General features: G+C 42.1%; 1 protein-coding gene across 2 annotated transcripts in view; it reads left to right on the top strand.

Moving 5' to 3' along the window:
• Gtf2e1 (general transcription factor II E, polypeptide 1 (alpha subunit)) overlaps nt 1–18,381 on the top strand; it is a 29,994-nt gene extending 11,613 nt beyond the window's left edge. For both annotated transcript variants that reach the window (NM_028812.4, NM_001355727.1), the window contains exons 3-5: nt 5,225–5,426; nt 12,217–12,458; nt 16,358–18,381. In NM_028812.4, the coding sequence (NP_083088.1) occupies nt 5,225–5,426; nt 12,217–12,458; nt 16,358–16,788 (875 nt within the window). In that variant the 3' untranslated portion in view covers nt 16,789–18,381. The remainder of the gene's footprint in view (nt 1–5,224; nt 5,427–12,216; nt 12,459–16,357) is intronic.
• The last annotated feature ends 4,333 nt before the right edge of the window (nt 18,382–22,714 follow it).

Below are 22,714 nucleotides of genomic sequence, written 5' to 3'. Positions count from 1 at the left end.
AACGTTTGATAGATCTTCGACAGTGAGTCCTGGCCAGGGGCAGGTACCTTCGATTGTCTATACTTGGAGGAAGAGAGAAGCATACCATCGTCAATAATTAGCTGTCTGAGATTTGACTCTTACTATCTGTCTTGTACCCCTAAGTGTCATCATCTGATATCTCTGCCCCTTTTCTTAATTTTGTATGTCCCAAGCACTTTGCTGTCAAAGGAAGGATGGCAAACAGTCTTTTCACTTTGGGTTTGTTTGTGCTTAGTGTTTCCTTGGCTGAATCCTCACTTGATGGGTAGCATTAGTTAAAATGATAATGTGGCGCAGCACAGGCCAGCATAACCCTCAGCAGTTGTCTTCTGTTTCCTAGCTTTTGGAGACCTTTTGGTTGTTTTTCCTTTACTCCTTTGTTCCAAGTCCTTATCTCCTGTCTTCTTCACTCCGAATTCAGTTTTGTTCTTATATTTGGAAATTTAAAATGGTATAGATATATCTCTTCCCTTCCTTTCTCACTCCCTTTGAAGTGTGACTTGCCTTCATTACAGAGCTGGGGCATTGCTGTACTATCAAATAGATGGCCCTAAAATCGTTCTGAAATGCCTATTGGTAAAAGGATCTTTTTCTCCCTACTTCAAATGCGTATTTGCAATTGGATTTACTTTGATCCTTCTAGCAAACGTAATAGGTTAATGGTCAGCTAAGTAAATGCCAGCCATGTGACGGGCACTTAATGCTTGTTAAATCGTTTAATACAAGATCTCCTCTTTTCTATTCCTTCTTAAGAAGAGGGGACTTCATAGCTACATGGGAAAAATTTGTTGGATTAGAGCTGCTAGAGATTGTAAGTTGGAGAAAAGATGCATGGTTCAGATGGAATCCAGGGTTAGTGTAATACTGTTAACTTAGTATCTATAAGTCTTTATTCCCATATATGTCAAACGTGGACAGTATTATTATACAGACTTGTCTCTGGTGAATACATAGGAATATTTATTAAGCCGCTTTCTTCTTTAATAGTGAGAATAGATACCCCATCTTTTTTTGACAATGTCAGTTCCATCATTGTCCAGCTTTGCCCACAGAATTTGTACATCTTTCCTTTTCTCTCTGCTCCCACATTGTAAGATCTGTCTTGCGTGTTCTCTCTGACATGGCTTTGCTTCAGTAGTTTTGCCTTGGTTTTATATGTGGAAAGATGGAATGGGGCACTGGGTTTCAATTCTAATCTCTTCTCTTGTACTTGGCAGTCTGTACAGCTTAGTACAGAGTGGTTTAGTCACATGAATAGTTGTCATCAGTCACCTCATAGCAGTTCTCACTTGATGTCTTTTATCAAAAAAGAGATGTGGGCAAGTAAAGGTATGCTTGTTGAGCTGATTATTCGGTGGCTTTTGTTACATGCCTGTTGGTTTGTATGCAGGAAAGTACAACCTCCAGTGTTGGTTCCTCAGATGCTGTATTTTGTTTGTTTGTTTTAAGTCCTATGTTTCCCTGGCATGGGACTTGCCTAGGGGATAGGCAGGCTGGTCATTGAGCCTCAGGGATCTGCCTATCTTGCCAGTACTGGAATTAGAGGACATGCTCCATGCCCTGCTTGTTCTTCTGTAAACCTGGGTTGTAGAATGGGGCTCAGGTTCTCAGACTTTCACTGCAAGCGTTCTGCCTACTGTCTGAGCTCTCCTCCCAGCCCTGCCTACTGCAGTCTTTATGTTGTTCATCAGTCAGGTGTGTATATAGCAAACAAACTTATGTTTATGCGTGCTTCTTTAGCAAGAGGAACTACAGGTCAGGAGGTGTGTTCCCTTTTTTCAGTACATGATGCTTGAAGGACTTAGAGGATATGGGCTTTTATTTGGTAATTTTCTAGAGGATTTAAAAAAATGTGCTTCTCTGTTTGCTGCAAGGCCCAGTGGATAAAAGCACCTGCCTCCAAGCCTGAGAACACTAGTTTGACCCATGGGACCTACACTCTGGGTGGGAAGAGAGAATGGACTTCTCTGTACTCTCACACTCTGGCATGTACATGTGGATTCACATGTGACTGTACATACACACATATTAAAATAAACCTCATTTACAGTTTTTGAAGAAAAATGGGGGTAATTCTCTGATTGGGTATTTTAATAAATTTTATATCTATGGCTAGAGGAGTAAGAGTCTGAAACTAATCAGTAAAGACTCAGTCGTAGTAGCTCATGTTCACTTTGAAACTGGCATGGTTTTATAGTGTCCATGCTGTTGTTTCTCAGGCAGGATTCTACGAGGCTCAGTCCTGACTCACTTCCATGATGGTAACATCTGATGTGAGTTTTTTTTTTTTTTCCCTGACACAAACAACAACAACAACAAAACCCACAGCCTAGCTGTAAGTACTGGACCACAACCTCCAAGCTTTGAGGGGCTCCCTGCCCCTCCCCCCAATCTGGGATAGATACAGAAAATCAGGAAGAGTGATGCATGACCAAAGTACTTACTTATTCTTGGATATGGGGCTGGAGGCATGGAAATAATATTCAACTGGAACATGTCTGTAGGATTTGGTGTCACATTGAAGTAGAAATGACTAGTTTGTTTACTCTGTTGCTGGGAAAGAGAGGAGAGGAGGGGCTGGTCCTTGCTATGTGTCCTGCACTAGTACTTAATTATCTTTCTTAATCCCTCAGGTAAATTCTGTAGAAAAGAAAGAATTCATATCCCTGGGAATAAGGCCAAACTGAAAATGCATTAATATTAGTGTGTAGACTGTAAGACAGTAGTTTTAGCATAATAGTTGATCTGATTTGATTCTTCCCCATCACCCAACTTGTTATGAAACCTTGACCCAAAACTGCTGAGGCTGTCAGAACTTGCGTATTTTACACCTTTATCTGGACATAGTAATGCAAATGCCAAAGGTTAATGTTACCCAGTACTTTGTAAACACTCAAGTTACAGTAGTTAAAGGTGCCGTTGTTTTCTTGTATTGCTGTATGACTTTGTATAAATCATAAATCTCTTGAGAGCCTTAGTTCTGCTAGCCCTTCCCAGAATTAGTGAACAGATCAAAAAGTGCAAGATTGTGCCTCAGAAGCAGCTCTGTATAGATAATTGTTAACCAGAGCTGTTTGTGGTTGGATTACAGTGTTTTGGGACCAAAATCCTGCAGTGTTTGAGTGTAAGTTTAATGTAAGGTGAGAAGTTTAGATATTATTCTGAGGGTGTTAGAGCCCGAGCTTTCAGATGGACTTCATTGTAGAGCAGAAGCATAGGGCAATATCAAGGGTGGTACAGGGTCCTGGGCCTGAGGAGGGAGAACCTAAAGATCAAGGAGCACGCTTATGAAGGCTACAGTGGAGACCATGCTTAGTTAACAGTAGTGATGAAAGCTAGGGGACATTTCTTTGACATCACTCTTCTGTGTTGAATGTAAGGGGTATGGAAACAAAAAATAAGTTCCTTGAACTTTAAATTTGACACTGAATACATTTCTTTAAATATCAATGGTTTGTAGACATGAAACAGTAGTCCTCAGAGAGATGGTTCACTGCTTAAGAGGACTTGCCTTTGCAGAGAATCGGAATTTTGTTTCCAGCGCCTGTATCAGCAGGCACAATGTCCTATAACTTAGGCTTCAGAACCCATTACTGTCTTCTGGCTTTGAAGGCACCTGCACATACATGTGTGCATACACAAACACACAGTTAAAAAATAAACTCTAAAAAAGAAGAAAAGTAGAAGAAATAGTACTTTAACAATACGTAGGACCACCAAAAGCTTTTAGTTTTAGCTATATATTTGGCTTTTTCAGTGTATGAAGAAAGCTGTTAGAAAGGCATACAAATTGTAGCATGAAATAGTAAAGGCAATCCACACTACGCCGGCAGTGAGTGCCTGGCCGGCCTGCTCTCATCTCAGCAAACTCTCTGACCTGGTGCTCCAAAATCTTTCCACCCAGCTCGCTAAGTTCCTATTGGCAGGTTGCTACCGCACCAGCCCCATGCTTCTAAATTCTCTCAGCCTTTTGGGGTGCACTTCTTGCAGACCTATGCTTTGCCTCCATACTTTTCTCTCTGGAACCCAAACTGGACAGCTTGGAGGACAATATGTAGATCACCACCAGAGGATTTATATTTAATATAGCTTACAAGATTAGGATGCTAGTTGTTATGCCCAGAGATTGAGTTACCTGTTGATTATGAACTAAGTTTGTGTGGTGTTTTCCTTCACGTGGCAGCTCAATTGGGTTCCAGAGAGAAAAGTATGGCGGCAAAGTATGAATTTTCAAGAAGTGCACTCCAAAAGGCTGAGAGAATTTAGAAGTGTGGGGCTGACATGGTAGCGAGCTGCATGGAGAGATTTCAGAGTACCGGATCAGAGAGTCTGCTGAGATGAGAGCAGGCCAGCCAGGCTCTGCCAGCGTAGCATGTATTGCCTTTACTATTTCACGCTGAAAGACCCATAATGTGAGGATTCCCTCACGTTCTGACTCAGGAGAGGTGACAACACCCCAAATCACTCACGAGAAACGGACCACAAGAGGACTTTTATTCCAGGTGCGCTCTGGGGCCCACAGTCATACATGACACAGGGTTAGAGGACCGTGGGCCCCGAGTATCTGGGAAAGTGGGTATTTAAAGGAAGAAACCACAACTCAAGGGAGTGGGGAGGGTGTTGTTGGAAAATACCAAAAATACCAGTTAAGAGTCATGAAGAAGTGGAAGTTATTTCTCAAGACAGTTTCTATGAGCCTCTAACAATAGCACATTTGCATAGTGGGTTCCATGACCCAACAGGGGACCTTCTTTTGAACAAACACTCCCTGAACCCAGGAAGCGGGTGGGTGGAGGAATGTTGCTATCTGTTTTATGATTAGCATGCCTTGGAGCATTGAGTCACAAAGGTCACATTCTCAAGCCTGGGCCTAAAGGCCTAGAATTTTTGTTTTTATGTTATACTTTTTCAACGCTATACAAATTCAACAGTAAGGTGTGCATAATTTGCTGTAAGCTAAATGTAAACATGTTAGAAATGTGATTTTCAAAAACTTATTTGTGAGATTTCAGCATAAAATGATGGACATATATAGAGATGGACAGATCTATGATGAATATGACAGAAAATTATAGAATCTTGAAGAAAATCAGTTCTTCTGACCTGTTTGTGTTAGGAGGTTTTACCCAAACATTGGAGGCGTGGAGCTTGGGCTTATCTTGAAGATTTCCCTCTTCTGACCTGAGACTTGACTTTTCTGTAGGAACTTTCCGCTGCACCTTTTGCCATACAGAGGTAGAAGAAGATGAATCAGCAATGCCCAAAAAAGATGCTCGCACGCTTTTGGCAAGATTTAATGAACAAATTGAGCCCATTTATGCATTGCTTCGGGAGACAGAGGATGTAAACTTGGCCTATGAAATACTTGAACCAGAACCCACAGAAATCCCAGCACTGAAGCAAAGGTGAGTGGAACCCTTGTGCTTTACCAGGAGCCTTTTAAAACCTGTGCTGGCTTTAACTTTGGAGGCTAGAATGAGTATTTACCAGGAGACTACAGACTCAGATGTCACAGAGGTTCCAGGTTCCGCCGTGCCTGTCTTGTTAACTCCTGCCTGTGCTCACATTAGTTCGTACTGAATGCAGTGGAAAGTAGGCCTGTGGCAAGAATCTTTAAATAGTCGTTTTCACCTCAGCCACTGCTCTGCTGCGGCCTGCAGCATTTAGCCAATTCATAGCTGTTCTAAATTAGTTGTGCCTCTTGAGAATATTTGAATTTTCCTATTTAACCCACCCTCCTTTCTACTCCTACTCCATCAAGATAGGGTTTCTCTGAGTAGCCCTGGCTACCCTGGAACCAGTTTTGTAGACCAGGGTGACCTTGAACTCAGAGATCGATCTGCCTCTACATCCTGAGTACTGGGATTAAAGGCATGTGACACCACTGCTGGCTTCTAATCAACTCTCAAAGGCCAAAACTATTTCGAGAATTTAGCATTTTCCTATAGATTTTTGTTTGTTTTTAAATTAGCATGTAAGTTTTGTTGTGGTCTTTGCATGCATACCTTGTTTTTTGTTGATCTTCCTCCCTGACCTCTCCATGCCCCTGCCTCCAGCACCCACACATATATTCTCACACATACACATATTTAAAATTAAAAGCTAGGGTTCATGTATAAGTGCGAATATGCAACATTTTTTTTTTTTTTTTGGTTTTTCGAGACAAGGATTCTCTGCAGCCCTGGCTGTCCTGGAACTCACTCTGTAGACCAGGCTGGCCTCGAACTCAGAAATCTGCCTGCCTCTGCCTCCCAAGTCCTGGGATTAAAGGCGTGTGCCACCATGCCCGGCTTTTTTTTTTTTTTTGAACATTTTATTCTTGTGAAATATCTTCAAGACAAACTTGTTGTCATAGTGTTAAATGCACCTTTGTGGAGGTGCGGTGTTACCTATGGGTTAGGACTGCTTCCCTCCTTCCTTTTCCCACAGTGTGCTCTAGTGTTTGAATTAATGGCTAGGCAGGCTTAGTTCTACTATGCCGTAAAAAGTCATTATGTATTTTTAAAGATTTATTTGCTCTTTTAGTTCATGTCTGTGAGTGTTTTGCTTGCAAGTATGTATGTGTGGCTGGTGCCCACAGAGGCCAGACTAAGGGGTCCGATTCCTTGTGAGTGCTGAGAAGTGAATGCAGAGCCTCTGTAAGAACAACAACGCCTTTAACCTCTGAGCTGTCTCCACCCACACAGGTTATTCTATTCTTTTTTTGGAAAGCATAAGTGAGAAGTGCTTCCTTCTTTCCAGTACCACGGTGAGGTCACACCCATCAGCCTCCTCCTGACTATTCCAGGTGTATTTGTGTGGACTTTTGGAGTTTCTATTTTATTTTTTTTACTGAAAATAGATCTTTGTTCATAACAATGTATTGATGCCATTTCCCCTCCCCCATGTTCTTTTAAATCCTTCCTACTTCCTCCCACAAGAATGCAGACCCTTTCATTAGAAACACAGGGATCAAAATAATAACAATAATAATAATAATATAAGATAAAATCAAACCAGAATAGGACAAACTTGCCAAAGAAAAAGTACAAAAAGCAAACAGATGCTGAGACACATATATTTACACGCACACAGGAAATTCATGAAGCAAAATTGGAAACCACAATATATAAGTAAAAGATTTGTAAGATTTAAAAAAAAAACCCTCCAAAAGTATCATTGACTTGGTGTGACCATCTACTGCTGGGCGAGGACCTGCCCTAAGATGTGCTTTCCATACCCAGTGAGACTCCATTGGAGAAAACACATTTTCCTTTGTGAGTGATTATCATTAGGAAATAGTTTCTGGGTTAGGGATATGTCTGCTTCTCCTCTCAGCACTGAGACCCCATCTGCTTGGACCCATGTAGGTTCTGTGGGTGTTGCCACAGTCTCTGAGTTCATGTGTGTATCAGACCAGCTGTGTTTAGAAGACAGTTTCCTTTGGTATCTTTCATTTACATTGGCTCTTAAAATTTTTCTGCCTCCTGTTCCACCAAATTTCTTGATCACAGAAGGGAGGGGGTCTGATGGACACATCTCATCTAGGACTGAGTATTCCAAGGTCTCTCACTCTCTGCACTTTGTCTAGTGGTGGGTCTTAGTATTTGTTCATTCCATCTGCTGCAGGGAGAAGCTTTTCTTGTGCTGACTGAGCAAACACTGGTTTATGAGTACAGCAGACTATCATTAGGAATCATTTTATTGGTAAATTCTTTAGCAGTTCCCCTAGGTCCATGGCCTAGCTAGTCTCAGATTCACCTGGGCAGTGTCACTCATGGGTTCTGTCTCCTAGAATGAGCCTCTGTTCAATCAGAAAGTGGTTGTTTTAGTTTGGGTTTTATTGCTGTGAACAGACACCATGACCAAGGCAACTCTTAGAAAGATAACATTTCATTGGGGCTGGCTTACAGTTTGAGAGGTTCAGTCCATTATCATCATGGTGGGAAACATTGCAGCGTTCTGGCAGGCACAGCACTGGAGGAGGTGACAGTTCTACATCTTGATCCACAGGCAGCCAGGGGGAGACTGGCTTTTGTTTCACACGGGGTGGAGCTTGAGCATATAAGACTTTAAAATCCTGCTCCAACAGTGACAAGTCCACCCTCCTGTAGTAAGGCCACACCTCTGATAGTGCCACTCCCTGTGGGCCAAGCATTCAAACCCAGGAGTCTGTGGGGCATACCTCTTCACACCACCACAGTGGTTGATTACCTTCACAACTTTTATACCACCATTGGACCCACATGTCTTAGGTCACCATTGCAGATTGCAGCATTTGTACTTGGGTTGGTGTTTATCTGTCTTCGCTGGTAGTGTACATAGTTCCTTCCAGGACTATCAACATTGGTAAGTAGTGGTCAGAGTTCTAAGTAAGTACTAGCCTGACTGCTCTGTGGTCAGTGAGTTGTGTGGGTCTTGTCTTCAGCAATAGGGCTTTACTGTCAGTTTGTGGAGAACAACCAATAGCCTTGGGAATAGCCTGGGTTGTTAGGGGGTTTCTATGGGATCCACTTGGCCAACAACTCAATTAAATGTACCTCATTCTCAGCGCTGTAGGTTTCATTTGGTGGCAAGAGATGTCTACTTGGGGCTCTGTCTTCCCTGTTATTTGGTGACTCCATTTAGATTTCTTTTATAAATGTTTATGTTTTAAGAATCTGCCAGGTGGTGGTACACGCATGTAATCCCAGTATTCAGAAGGCAGAGGCAGGTGGATCTCTTGGGTTTGAAGTCAGCCTGGTCTACAGAGTGAGTTCTAGGACAGCCAAGGATACACAGAGAAACCCTGTCTCAAAACAAACAAACGAAATCCAAACAAACCAAAAAACAGAACGGAAAAGCTGTCCCTCTCTGTGTGTCTTCCTTACCTCTTTTTCCCTTGCTCTCCCCACTTGATCTTCCCATTCAGTCCATCCACAACTATATTCTATTTCCCCTTCCTAGGAAGATCATACCCCACCTCCAAGTCCCTTATTCTGTACCTAATTCCTTTGGCTATATGGACTCTAGCCTGCTTATCAAAGACCTAATAGTTAACTTCTGCATGTAAATGAATACATACTGTATTTATCTTTTTGAGTCTGGATTATCTCACTCAGCATGATTTTTTTCTAGTGGCACTTTTATTTTTTTAAAATTCCCTCTGGTATTTACTGTTTAAGAATAGCAAGTCCTGAGCTAATAGTATTTCTTCCCAGTTGTACAGAAAATTTTGTAACTTTATCAGTTACCGTGCACTTACCTCCTAACACCATGAGTCAGAGTGTCTTTCTGATAATTTGCCTTCCATGCCCAGAGGCTCTGACTTAGCACAGTTGCATCCTGAAGGGTCTAGACTTCTTCCTTCTCTGCTCTCTCCTGTTGTGTTGGCTTCTTGGGACTGTGAGGGGAACTGCTCTAGGGTAGCCATCTGGGTCTTAAATATTACCTGCAGATGAAAATATCCAAATGGAGAGAGATAGATAGCATCCTTTCCTTGTGTCTTATTTAAAAATATGACTAAAGAAACGTTCTAGAAAACATATTTTATCCTATCTGTCTGCCAGTGTCTTACTGGCTAGAATTACTCTGTATATTTATAAACCAATATCAGATAATGAGAATGAAATTGCATGGTTGGTACTCAGAGCAGCTAGGTTTTACTTTGGCGGGGAACGTTCTTAGAGTTCTTTGGAGCAACTAGCCATCAATATTTAAAGAAAAATGATAAATAAAAACAGAGGAGTCGTGACTAATAGGGAAACATTGCCATCCACATCACAGGCAGCTTCATGTTTAACTCAGTAAATTAACTCACTGCTGAGACATAAACAGTTCCTGTCATTACTTGATGCCCCAAATAAAATCTGCCTTGAATTTCTCAAAAAAACAAAACAAAAACAAAAACAAAAAACAAAAGTAAGATTTTTATGAGTGGTCTTCTTTATTCATTCTGATTGTCATTTCTATTTTTCTTGTCTTTCTTCAAAGTACCTCTTATGACTTCTTGAGATAGTCTTCACAGTTAACTCCATGAGTCGATGAGTTCAGGATTATGTGTAAAGAGAAATCGTCTCAGAGAGTCTTGTTGTAAAGACATCATCATAATAAAGTAAATGTAGGTCCACACTAGAGCACCACACCCTTCTTCTCTCCTCACTGGAGTTAGCCAACTCAGGAAGCCACATCTGCCTGACATGTAAAAAGCAGGCTGAGTACATCAAGATGAAGATGTTGGCTGAGGATAGACAAAGCATTGACAGGGTGTTGGGAGAAGACTAGATGAGAATGGAGAACTCAACATGTGATAGAAGCACAAAACCAAGGATGGAGCCAGATGAGAAAACAAAAGGAACATGAGTGCTAAGGGTGAAAAGAGTTCACAAAGCCAAGCTACATTGTAGGCAGCCGCACAGGGAGAAAGGTAGAATGTCTAGGGACAGATAATGGCTGAACTGAGTAAACGATGCAAAAAGTGATATTAAGTGAATGTGGAAAGGAACAGAAGGTAGAGAGAAATCAAGTGCTTGCAATTGTAGCATGAGACATCAAAAAAGCAAGCATAAAGATGGTATGGATATATTTGGACATATCCAGAGCAGGAGCAAGGAGACAAGTAGGGAGGAGGAAAAGAAATGACTAAGACCAGGTAGAACTGGTGCCAGGGAGGAAACTGTGGGCACGAGCGGTATAGAATAGCCTTAGGTACAGGTAGGATAATGAAAAGAATGCAGAGGCAGTAACTGGAATACACATTCACCAAGTAGCTGGAAAGAGCTTGTTGCTTGGTTTCAAAAGTATAACCAAAAGCAAGGCAGGGGGATGAGATAAGCCCAAGACTACCTCTAGAGGATGGTCAGATGGTGTTCTAAGAGACAGGTAGCCAGCCAGTCAGTTGCTTAGGCACGGCAAGGAGCTGTGAGGTGGTCTCAGGAAGAAAGGAAGAGAAAGAAAGAAAGAAAGAAAGAAAGAAAGAAAGAAAGAAAGAAAGAGAGAGAGAGAGAGAGAGAGAGAGAGAAAGAAAGAAAGAAAGAAAGGAAGGAAGGAAGGAAGGAAGGAAGGAAGGAAGGAAGGAAAGGGGGAAGGGGAAAGGGAAGGGGAGGGGAGGGGGAAGGGAAAAGGAAAGGAAAGGCAGGCAGGAAGGAAGGAAGAAAAAGGAAGGAAGAAAAAAGGAAGGCAGGAAGGAAAGAAGGAAGAGCAAAGCAGCAAACAGAAAAACAAGGACAGGGGTTCCTAGTTGCTCAGGAGGGAAGAGGATTAACAGAATGACCGTTAGATTTAGGATGACATGGTTTCCACACGAACCAACAGATATGGAAATGCAGGGAGACATTTAGAAAAGTGTGAGAGAAGTCAGGGAAGTCATGAGATGTGAGCACATGTGGGCTCTGCAAACACTCACAAGCATGGAGGGAGCAGACAGTTGAGGAAACCTCACAGGGCGTTTGGAGCCTCTAAACAGGCACATTAAAGACAGCTTGATAGAGATCAAGATTGAAAATGTTAAAGCAGGGATCATAGGAAGCAGCAGCGAGAAGGAAAACTTGGCTTAGCTCAAAGAAATGGCAAAGCCTAGTGATTGGAGAAAGAGGAGGATTGATTGGGTCTCAAGTGGGCTGACAGGCAAGGAAAGCCACAGAGGTAAGAGCAGACCAGACCAGGAAACATCCGCACCCCTGCTGTGGGCACAGAGAGTCAGTATAGCTGTAATAGAAGGATGCAGCTAGGGAGAAGAGCCTGCCTTCTGAAGAGGGATGTGCCCTGGTCAGTGAGGGGCAGGAAGAGATTAATTCTACCTTGAGGTCTGGCCCGTGGAGTAATTTCCTAACTTCTTCTATGGTCACATACAAAAACACCCTAGTTTAAAGTTGAATTAAAAAAATATTAAGATACAATACCTTTTATTTTGTTTTTAAACAAAATTCTCATGGAAGATATGGGGGATGGTTTTTAAGTAGACTGTCACTGTGTCCTTCCCCTCCCCCATGCCAGTTAATGGTCATATATCAATCTCTAAAATTCTAGGTGTTCATATATGCAAGAGGGTCCAGTGTTTGAAGAACTTAAATATGATGTAGGCCATATAGCTTTCACGTTGTGTTCTCGAAGAGTTGTTGAGGTATGCCTGCCTCATTGCTAGATAACTTTTGTTCAAATTCCTAATGTATTAGGCCTCTCGCCAGCTGTCCTTCATGTTACATAACTTTCCTCCTTGTTCATCTCTCTTTTCTACAGCAAGGACCGAGCAGCAACTGCTGCTGGAGCTGCTGGCCTGGCAGGTGGGCACCACCGAGAGGCGTGGACCAACAAAGGCCCCTCGTATGAGGACTTGTATACTCAGAATGTTGTCATTAACATGGATGATCAAGATGATGTGCATCGCCCCTCGCTGGAAGGGAAAGCTGCCAAAGAGAGACCCATTTGGTTGAGAGAGAGCACTGTCCAAGGGGCATACAGTTCTGAAGAGATGAAGGAAGGTAAGAGTGGGAAGGTGGATAGGTAAGGGAGCTGCTGGAAGGTAACTCATCTTAGAAGGAGAATGCCTGGGTAATTAATTCTTGGTTTGTTGAAAATTTACTGTAGGAGACTGAGCACTAAGCGTTAACACCAACTGTGTTCCGTTGTCTTTCAGTGTAGTCAAGTTAACATACATTTTTAAAGATTTATTTATATTTTTATATGTATTAGTATTTGCCTGTACATTTGTGTTTGCACTACATGATTCCTAGTGCCCAAGAAAGTAAGAAGATGGTATTAGATTCTCTGGAACTAGAGTCACAGATATTTTAGTGCTTCCACGAGGATGCTGGGAACTGAACTCAGGTCCTCTGGAAGAGTGACAAGTCCTCTTAAACACTACTCCATCTCTCCAGTCCCAGATGTCTGTTTTCAGACTTGAAATACTGCCATATTTTAATTTTTTGTTAAAGTGTTGTTTTATTTTCTCATAAGTAACAAGGAACCTTTTGCTAGCTGAGGTATATAGGAAGATACCACATGATAAAGGATTGAGTGACCCTGTGTCCAAGAAAATTGATAGAACTTTATTTTGGACAATTTTGTAAGTCTCTGAGCCCCAAAAGGTTAGCAGTTGGTAATCATTTTCTCAAGTGTAAGGAGTGCAGGGTTTTACTTGTGGGTTCTAAGCTCAGGTACTGGATTCAGCCTTGGGAGATGGCAGGGAAACAGCATCTGAGACTGAGCAGACTGGGACGGACTGGGAAGCCGAGGCCACAGGAGTGGACTGCCTGTCCTGCTGGGTTTTCTTATTAGCTTGTCACGTGAATGGGCTCTTCCGTGCAGAAGCCTCTCAGTTACGGAAAGCCCCTCCTATTTTAACCTTCCCCTACCTTCATTCCTAAGATTTGCGTCTGTATGCTGGATATCCCAGCAGTCGGGAAGAGAGAAGGGGGCGCTGTGGCTGCAGGTAGTAGCTCTCCTGTAATTGACTCCCTTTGAGAGTCCAGTTCCAGTCAGAAAATATTTCTGTGACAACCATATTTTCTTTCTTCCTCACTGATTAACCTGCAATGTTCAGTTATTTGGGTTGAAGTTGTTCTGGGTTATGTAGTAGTTAAGTTATGTAGTAGTAGTATTCAATAGGCTTATTTTCCTCAACTTGGCTTTTTCCCTGTTCTTGAAGCAATCAAATCTTATTTTTTTGATGAACTTAGAAACTAAATTAACTCAGATAAAATTATTAACTAACATAATATACAATTAAGCTAGTAAGTTTAACTTTGAACATTTATAATTCATAGGATAATAGAATATGAGTCATGGGCTTAAATAAGCTAGTCTACCCAAGTTTTCTGTGTAAGATGGATAGTATTTACATCTGTCCTTGCTTGTCATGATGCTGAACATGGGCTGCTCATTGAATTAGTAAGAGTGTCTTGTTTGTCCTGAACCGAATTTTCCTCAAACGTGAATTATTTTTGTGTCTACCTGAATTTTTACAGGCTTCAGTCGTGTCTTCATTACAACACCAATGATTGATTCCCTGTGCCCCTGCTTTCCTTCACAGTGACCTCTTTCCCAAAGTCATTTGCAGTCAGAGGTTTTTGTTTTGCTTTCTCCAGTCCATCTCTAGTTCTACTATGCATTCTTGAACCCACTGACCAGGATGGTACCTGTAGCTTATACACAGATCACTAAAGACTGAAGTTTCATTTTCAGTACCGTTTGGTTTTTACCTGACATTTTGTTTGTTACTTTGGTTCTGGAAGCATGCTAAGACTAGTGTTAGAAACATGGACAGGGTCCTTTAGGACAGATGTTGTCCAACCTTGTATTTAATAACTTAGACTGTGTCATTCAACATAGTTTACATTATTTTTCTATATGCAGGTGTTCTTTCTCTTTGACTATGTAAATATCTTTTTGGTGACTTAGGCAAACTTTAGCTTTTCAATTTTTTTTTCTACATCTGCTTTCTACATCTACATAAAGCCCCCAACTCGCGTAGCAGCATCAGTGACTTTGACAGACAGCATGCACCTTCTTTGTAACTTTTAGCTGTTACATAGGACTTCCTGGAAGTATTACCTCTACTTTCTCACCCAGAAACAGGCATATTCATCTTTGTTTTTGTCTTCAGTTTTAATCTGTTAACAAACCAATTCCTTCCCCCCGACTGTGTGGTCAGACTATCCACCATGTGCATGTTTACTTTTATTTTACAAAGTGTATTTCCATTTCCTCATATTTGTACTTTGAACATTAAAATGCCATGTTGGTAGAAGTAAAGTATTTGAAAGAGCACCCTTTAGAAACAGCTTGCCCGGAGGCCCTCGAGCCTTTCCTGCCCTTCTTGCTCTGTGCTGCTTAGGCAATGAGCATTCTGGAAGGAGCGTCTGCCTTCAGCAGCATTTAGCTTGGATTCTGATGTCCGTCTTATGCGAAGAAGTCTGTTTTCTGTAGCATTCTTTTCTCTTTGCCCGGTATCTCACGTAGGATTTCTGGTCTTTCCAAAATACCTAGCTCCAGCTGTGTGCTCAGCGTAGTACAAGGTGATTGTAATTCCACTTTACTCATGGGCAGAATCCACCGTTTCTGAGCCTTGTCTTGATGATGGTTGGTAATTTCCTATATATCAGACCCATTCTGAGTACTTCACATTCCCTTGGGCTCCACAGGAATTCAGTGAAGCAAATACTATTATTTTCTTTCCAATGTTATACTTGGGGAAATTGGAGTAAAGAAAAATAGTGTAACCTTACCCAAACCACATAGCCAATATGTGTTAATATTTGAATCAAGGAGACAGGTTCCAAGTGACTTTGAGTCCTTTTATATATTTAAAAGGGAGGTCTGTTTGAGTCTAACTAAATGTAAAATACCAACAAATGTGTCACCGTAGTGTATCAGCCAAGATGTGTGTATAAAGTGTATATGTGCTTATATGTGGTGAGAGAAATTTTATTTCTTCAATTAATGACCATTTTACAGTGAGTTCAAAGTTTGTATAATTTGCTTCAGGAAGATGGCACTGCCATTTATCTACTCATTCAGCCAGTTCTTACTCACTGCCTAACTCGCGGCAGGTATTGTCCTGCTGCTGGGGCCACAGTGAATAAGAGGTAGAATTTGTTGTGGCAGATTCTACATCCTTAGAAAGGAACAGAGGCAATAAGCCTAAGTCGCTATGTCGGAAAATGAGCACTGTGAGGAAAAACACAGCCTTGCTAAAGTGACATTTGAGTAAAGACATAAAGACAAAGGGAAGTTAGTCACATAAAGATCTAGACAAAAAATAATTCCGTCAGGGCAAACAGGCAATCCAGATACCATGAGGGAGTGTGTGCTGGAATGTGTTCAGGAGTAGCAACTATAGCTGGCACAGAATGAATAAGCGGGGAGAATGGGTAGAGGTTGGTGGCCAGGAGGAGTTTGGGATGAGGTAGCACCTTTGGGCATTGGTAGGCCTCTGGCTTTTACTCTGAGTGAGGTGAAAGCCGTGCTTTCATTCTGTGTTATACCGGCTGCTGTGCTATCTTGGCACCATCTCACGGGTTCTTGCCCGGAGTCTTAGCGGTTGCCCCTTCTCTCACTTTCCAAATGTTTAGAAATTGAAATTTTTGCTTAAAATAGTACAGCTTGCCTGGGGGAGGGGGAGAACTCACCACTCACAGTCATGTAAGCTTCTGTAAACCTGTAAATTCCATGTGCTTAGTCACTGTGCTACTTAAACTTTAGTTTCTAAGAAACATTTTAGATGTTTTGTAGACCAGCAGCTCAGAAAACGGAAGCAGTGAGCTCTGCGTTGTTGTATTTGTGAACGTAGACATAAGGCATTAAAGCCTTCTTTTGCATTAGTTATAAATGAATGGTCTTAGAATTTAAGGATCTTGATTTTCTGGCTTTTAACTTCCAGGTGGCATCGATGTGGACACATTTCAGGAGCGCGAGGAAGCCCGTGCGGGGCCTGATGACAATGAGGAGGTCATGCGAGCTCTACTCATTCATGAGAAGAAGACTTCCTCGGTGACAGCTGGCTCTGTGGGAGCAGCCGCTCCGGTGACAGCTGCTAATGGCAGTGACTCTGAGAGTGAGACCAGCGAGTCAGATGATGACTCTCCACCTCGGCCAGCAGCTGCGGCTCCTCCTCATCATCATCGCGATGAAGATGAGGAAGACGAGGAGTTTGAGGAAGTAGCAGATGACCCCATTGTTATGGTGGCTGGCTGTCCATTTTCCTACAGTGAAGTTAGCCAGCGGCCGGAGCTGGTGGCCCAGATGACCCCAGAAGAGAAGGAAGCATACATAGCCATGGGCCAGCGTATGTTTGAGGATCTCTTTGAGTGAGCTTTCCCTGCTCTCCCTGCTGCTGCCCATTGCAGAGAAACTCCCATCAGGTGCTTAAGGGCCTTCCCGCCCGTGTAAGAAAGCACCTGGTAATCTAGCACAGAAGCATAGTAGGAGAGCAAATTTGATTTTTTTTTTTAATGTAAGAAACTTCCCAGAAAGGTAGGTAGGTTATAAGTATTCAGTTCCCTCTTACTATTAAAGTATTAATATTTTTCTCTATTTCTTTATCTAATTTTTTCCTTTCCTTTTTAAGACATAGTTTTCTCACTCTGAGTAAAATGTTCCTGTCTACGTTCAGAACCCCACTAGGGATAAGTGTTCCCTAGTATTGCAGCTGCACTGTGGTCAGGCGTCTGAGACAATTGCTTATAATCCTGCCAACCAAAGCAGCTTACCAAGAAGCAGGTCACTGCTTAGGGGAATGGAGTACCCAAGCACTTCATCTTCCTCAAAACTGAGTGTGGGCCAGTCTGTAAATGGAGTGAGAGAGTACAGGAGAGGGGGGCCTGAACCTTAGGTTCCTGTGTAAGCTAGAACCCTCGTCTGTAGAGCCCATAAGGCCGGTAGATTGTTTCCTTCTCATAGACCTTTTGGGTTGTACTTTAGATAAACAAAGCAGGTTAGGTCTACCCGCATGGAGAAATTCAAGGAGCACATGCATGAAGGGAAGGAGTCTGCATCCAGGTTGACGAATGGAGAGTACTGGGAACTGTGCCTTAGAGCTGCCTCAGTGTGATTTGGAAATCTCAGATGGAAAGCTGAGACTGGCCCCACTTCCCCCACTTGTTCTACAGACCTGTGCCAGCGCTCTGAATTGAGGAGCCTTTCCAGTACTGAGCAGTGTAGAAGTGCTGATTCCCCCACTTTCCTCACTCTTCCAGAGGTCATCAAAACCTTTATTTGTCTCTCCTTTGAGCCTCATCAGATATCGTACTTCAGTGCCTCTACTGTGTTGTTGAGCATTGTAACCTCAAGGAACATAGTCATTAGCATGGTGTTATTCCTGAAGGCAGAACTTAAAAAATAAAGGACTTTCATATAAGGTCTACAGCAATGAAACTTTTATAGTATTTTCCCTTGCATTGTGACTTTTAGTTGTCATTTTGTAGTATATGTGTGAAGCTAAGAACGTTTTAGAGAATCTGAGCCTTGTATAAAGTGATGACATGGTTACCTGGTTGTTGGATGACTGAATATTGACAGTCGACTTACTACAGGGTAAAGCTGGTTAGTTTCTGGCTCTGACTTCTTGGAGCATACCTACCATGAGCACTCTTTCCATGTAAAGATGTTAGAGGCTCCTCATCGGTCATTGTCTTAAGAGCACAGGTGCAATTTGATGCGACTTAAACTTTTGGCAATGAATTGCCTTAAAAAACCTTTTTATGTATTTATCTTAAATACATGAACTGTTCAACTTTAAAATTTTGTTTTTTAAACCTTCATGGTTGTAGAAAGATGTTAATTTGTAAAACGTTAATTTTTAAACTATATGTTCTTTGTTTCGTTTTATATGAGATTGTGTAAGTTACATTTCAGTAGTGGAAAATGTACTAATAAAGGCGCTCATTAAAGCTGCATTTGAAATAGACTAAAGAGGTGGTTATACTCACTAACGTACACTAATGAGGAACTAAATATTTTTCAAGAAAAATACAGCCATTCCTAAGAAGACATTGGGAAGAAAGGGTATCCATAGTGTGTTACATGTAAAAGGATTCACTTTCCCTATAGAGGGCATATAAGGTACTGTTTGCAAGAACTCTTGGCTATTCTAGTTGACTGATCATCTAGAACAAACATGAAGCAGGGATGGTGTGTGTGAGTGAGGGGTGGAATTTACAGTGGTCCAGTGCTTTATACAACAGAAAAGAGATGCCCATATTATAAAATACACATAGATAGTGGGTTACATGGAGAAATAGGGAACGACAAAAGCAAATTCTATGCTAATGCCAGGGTTACTAGGTGTATTCTTTTTATATTTGAATCCCAGGTTAATCAAATTAAAATAATACAACAGTAAAATTTAATATATAGGGTTTTGACTGTTGCCTCTGTATTTCAGTAACACGTGTAACAAACCTCAGGAGAGCTTGCTCTTATTTTATCAGACAGGTATGCTTGTCTCAAGCTGCTCAGTAACTTGTTATGGGAAGCCTAGTTAGTGACAGGAAAACCAAAAATGGAAGCAGTGCCAATAGTTAGCCTTGGAAGCTCTAGCAGGGGCAGATCTATTCCCAAAGGTGGTAACTGCATGCAGTGACAGTGTAAAGAGGGGTCCCAGGGTACCACTGCCCACTGTGTACAGCAGGGGACAGGCAGGGAGCAGTTTCCCTAATTTTGTTGGCTCTCTTGTTTGAGCTGCCCACATAGCCCAGATTTGCCACTGTTCTTATGATTTTAATGGACCTCAACCTAGAAGACGACTTCTAGTAGCATTTCTTTGGGAAACTACTGCTCCTTTGTAGGGAGAGAAGCAAGGGTCTACACCACCCGAATGGATTCTCCCTAGTACCTTTAATAGCAGTCTTGGGGCGGGGGTGGGGGGGGTGGGGGTAGGCATCAATAGTTTATCTCCTTTTCTGTAAGAATCTCCCAGCTGTTCTCTGGGATTTTGCCATGAAATTTGACTAAAATTTCAGCTTCCCCTTTTCTTTTCTTTTCTTTTCTTTTCTTTTCTTTTCTTTTCTTTTCTTTTCTTTTCTTTTCTTTTCTTTTCTTTTCTTTTCTTTTCTTTTCTTTTCCATGTCATCCCTTTTTCCACCCCCAAAGGCCTTGGAAAGTTTTCGTGTTCTAATATCTTCCTGTTCCTTTCAAATAGCTGTCTTTCCAAATAGTTGTAGCTTCTACAGGCAAAGGCAGGGCCTGTCAAGATGGCTCCCTAACCAAGGCGCCATCTCCCTGTCTCTAGGAGCCAGCATGGGAGGTTAACCATGGCTTCTTTTTTCCTTCAGGCAGTCATTGGTTTGTCTCACTAGAATATATCCCTGGATATGAATCACTTTCACTTATACCATTTCTCCAAAACCCCAGGCAGCAAGCTACTGTAGCTCTGGGGCTGCCCAGCTGTGTCTGCGAGTCTGTGTTGCCCTTGAAGTCAGTGCTTTTTGTTTATTTTGAAGCCTCTTCTTCCCCACCCTCCATCCCCTCCCACAAAACACCTTAAGGGATATTACATTTAAATGACCTTTAAAAATCCATTGAGCACATCCCAGGAGAAGTCAGGGGACCAGGTACTAGTCCCACACTAGCTGATCAGACAGACACTATTACCTCTGATGCTCTTATCTAGTGTAACATTTCCTGGCCGCTTTCTCAACATCTAGGTATGGAATGTTTGTGCTAGGGTCCCCAGGTTTATTTTAGCCAATATTTTATGGAGGCAAGTGGTCACATTTTTAAAATAAAGCCAAGCACCACCAACAAAAAATGCTTTGTGACTTGCTAAAGGAAGTCAAAACCAGGCATGGGGCGTTTTAATTGAGAGACTAAGGTAGAAGGCAGATTTGGAATTGGCAGTGTCACAGGTCACAAAAAGAATGGCAGCGAATTGGGCTTTTGTTTCCCCATCTCACTGTGGTATTTAGCTCTAGTCATCTACATGACTAAGGGAGGAATAATTGAGTATTTTATAATTGTAGGTATTCTAAGAGGCTGGGTACCAGCGGGTGATGAGAACAGCAAAGGCGAGTTCACTTCGTTCTGTTGGCCCCATGCCTAGATTTCTAGCCAGGACCACAGGAAAAATGATTAGATGTGGAGCTTTTTTTTCTTCTTCTTCTTCTTTTTTTCATTTTTATTCCCAAGTTGTAAAAAAGGAGGTATAAAATAACAGTTTCTTATTCTCAACTACCAAAAGTCCTATGAGGCCTGGGAGTGGCACTCCGTGCTCAGAAGAGCTCCGTGGTACAAGGCCTTGGGCTGGGTCCCCCTCACTGGGAATAAAGAGAAAGCCTTCAGATTCTTGAGGTCGGCATGGCTCTCTTTGTATTTATTTTGTGCTCTGTCTTCATCAAAGCTGTGTTGCCTTTAATAGCTCAGTTGCTGTCACTTTTTTAATAGCTTGAAATTCCCTCCCAGAAAATGAAGACTTTAGAAAGAAGCCGGAACTGTGGTAATTGTGTGTGTGTGTGTGTGTGTGTGTGTGTGTGTGTGTGTGTGTGTGTTTTAAACCCTGCCATAAGAGAAAATAAACTGAACAGGATTAATGCAGACACTCTTAAGACCTGACAAGCCAAAGTGGGTTGAGAAAGGGGAAGATAATGAAATCTTCCTTTGGAGAGCTAAAGGGATGAAGTGCTTCCTGCGCACCTTTAAGTGCAGGAGCAGATAAACCGGCCTCTTCAGAATGCGCTTTATGTCCTGAGAACCAGACGCAGCCTTTCCAATTCCCTTAGAAAGCTGCCAGGCCTAGTGCATGCCCCAGTTTCAGCAGTCAGCCCACGGTTCCCATCATACGAAAGTACATTATCGCCTACCCGATGTAAATAAGTCTGTGAGATTAAGCTAGGAAGAGGACAAGCACCAGGTTCCTGAATCATGTGAAGACATACAAGATGGTTGTCTCGTCTCATTGTTACATAAATGTATCTGATGCTTTAAAAATCACCCAACTAGGAACATATATATATATATATAGTAAAATCTGAGAACTCCTCAGACCACCCTCATTTCACTATTCTGAGAGAACCATTGTTGAGAGTGTGCTTATCAGTCCATCCATCTTCTATGTAAATGGGATTATACACACTGTCATTCAGTTTTGTAAACATTAGAGCTGTATAGGATTTTAAAATATTGTATGATGGTTTATGCGACCTCCTGTATTAATGACTGGGCCTACCCTTACACTTTCTTCTTCTTCTTTTTTTTTTTTTTTTTTTTTTTAGTTATTTATATAACATAGAATCATAAGAGAAATAGGCAAAAAGTGTGTTCGTCTGTCTTATGTTACTGTAAGGAATAGCTGAAGCTGGTTCCTCTCTAAGGAACAGAGATTGTGTTTAATGAGGTTTCTGAGACTGAAAGTCCTAAGATCAGACATCTGTCTGTTTGGCTGCAGCTGAGGGCCCACTCGGCTGTAACAAAAGGGTGGAGAAGGAAATGGCCGTTTACAGAAGAGGCCAGGTCCATGGGATGGACTTGCTGTGTTACAACATGCTCTTAGAAGAGCCCACTCTGAGAGGCAGCGTTGGCAGTGATGTGACCTCATCAGCCCTAACTCTCCCATGCTCCTCCGTCTCAGCACTCCTGTACCAAGGACCAGCCTAGCACATGAAACCTTGGACACACTGATCCAAATCAACAGGACGTGTCCATTTACACTTAAGTAAACACTGCCAAATTATCCTTTTAAAAACATGGTTGAGCCGGGTGGTGGTGGTGCACGCCTTTAATCCCAGCACTTGGGAGGCAGAGGCAGGCGGATTTCTGAGTTCGAGGCCAGCCTGGTCTACAAAGTGAGCTCCAGGACAGCCAGGGCTACACAGAGAAACCCTGTCTCGAAAAACAAACAAACAAACAAACAAATGGTTGGATGATATTGAGCCAGAGAACAAGGTAAAGTATTGGCCGTGGATTGGTGTTTATGCAGAGAGAATAGTAAAGCCACAGTCATAGTCTTGGTGTCCAAGTCTGTATTGGTAGGAAGATGGGGACACTCTTGAAAGGTGGTGAAGAGATAGAAGTAGTACATTTGGTGACTTTGGATAAGGTGGTTTTCTCGGATGAATCTGAAGTTTCTGCATGGATGGTGTCTCTGCTCATTAGGACCAGAAACAGAAGGGGCAGAGGGTTTTTCATGTTCAGCAGATTAGCTCTGCCATTTTATCTACAAGGTGAACCTAAAAGTTAAGAGTTGACTGCTTTTTCTTTTGTCACCCTACATCAAATGCATCATCTAGTCCTGTCAGACTCAAAA

This window comes from Mus musculus, chromosome 16 (assembly GCF_000001635.26).
Source record: "Mus musculus strain C57BL/6J chromosome 16, GRCm38.p6 C57BL/6J".
Lineage (NCBI taxonomy): Eukaryota > Metazoa > Chordata > Mammalia > Rodentia > Muridae > Mus > Mus musculus.
This window is presented reverse-complemented; position numbering and strand designations above follow the sequence as displayed.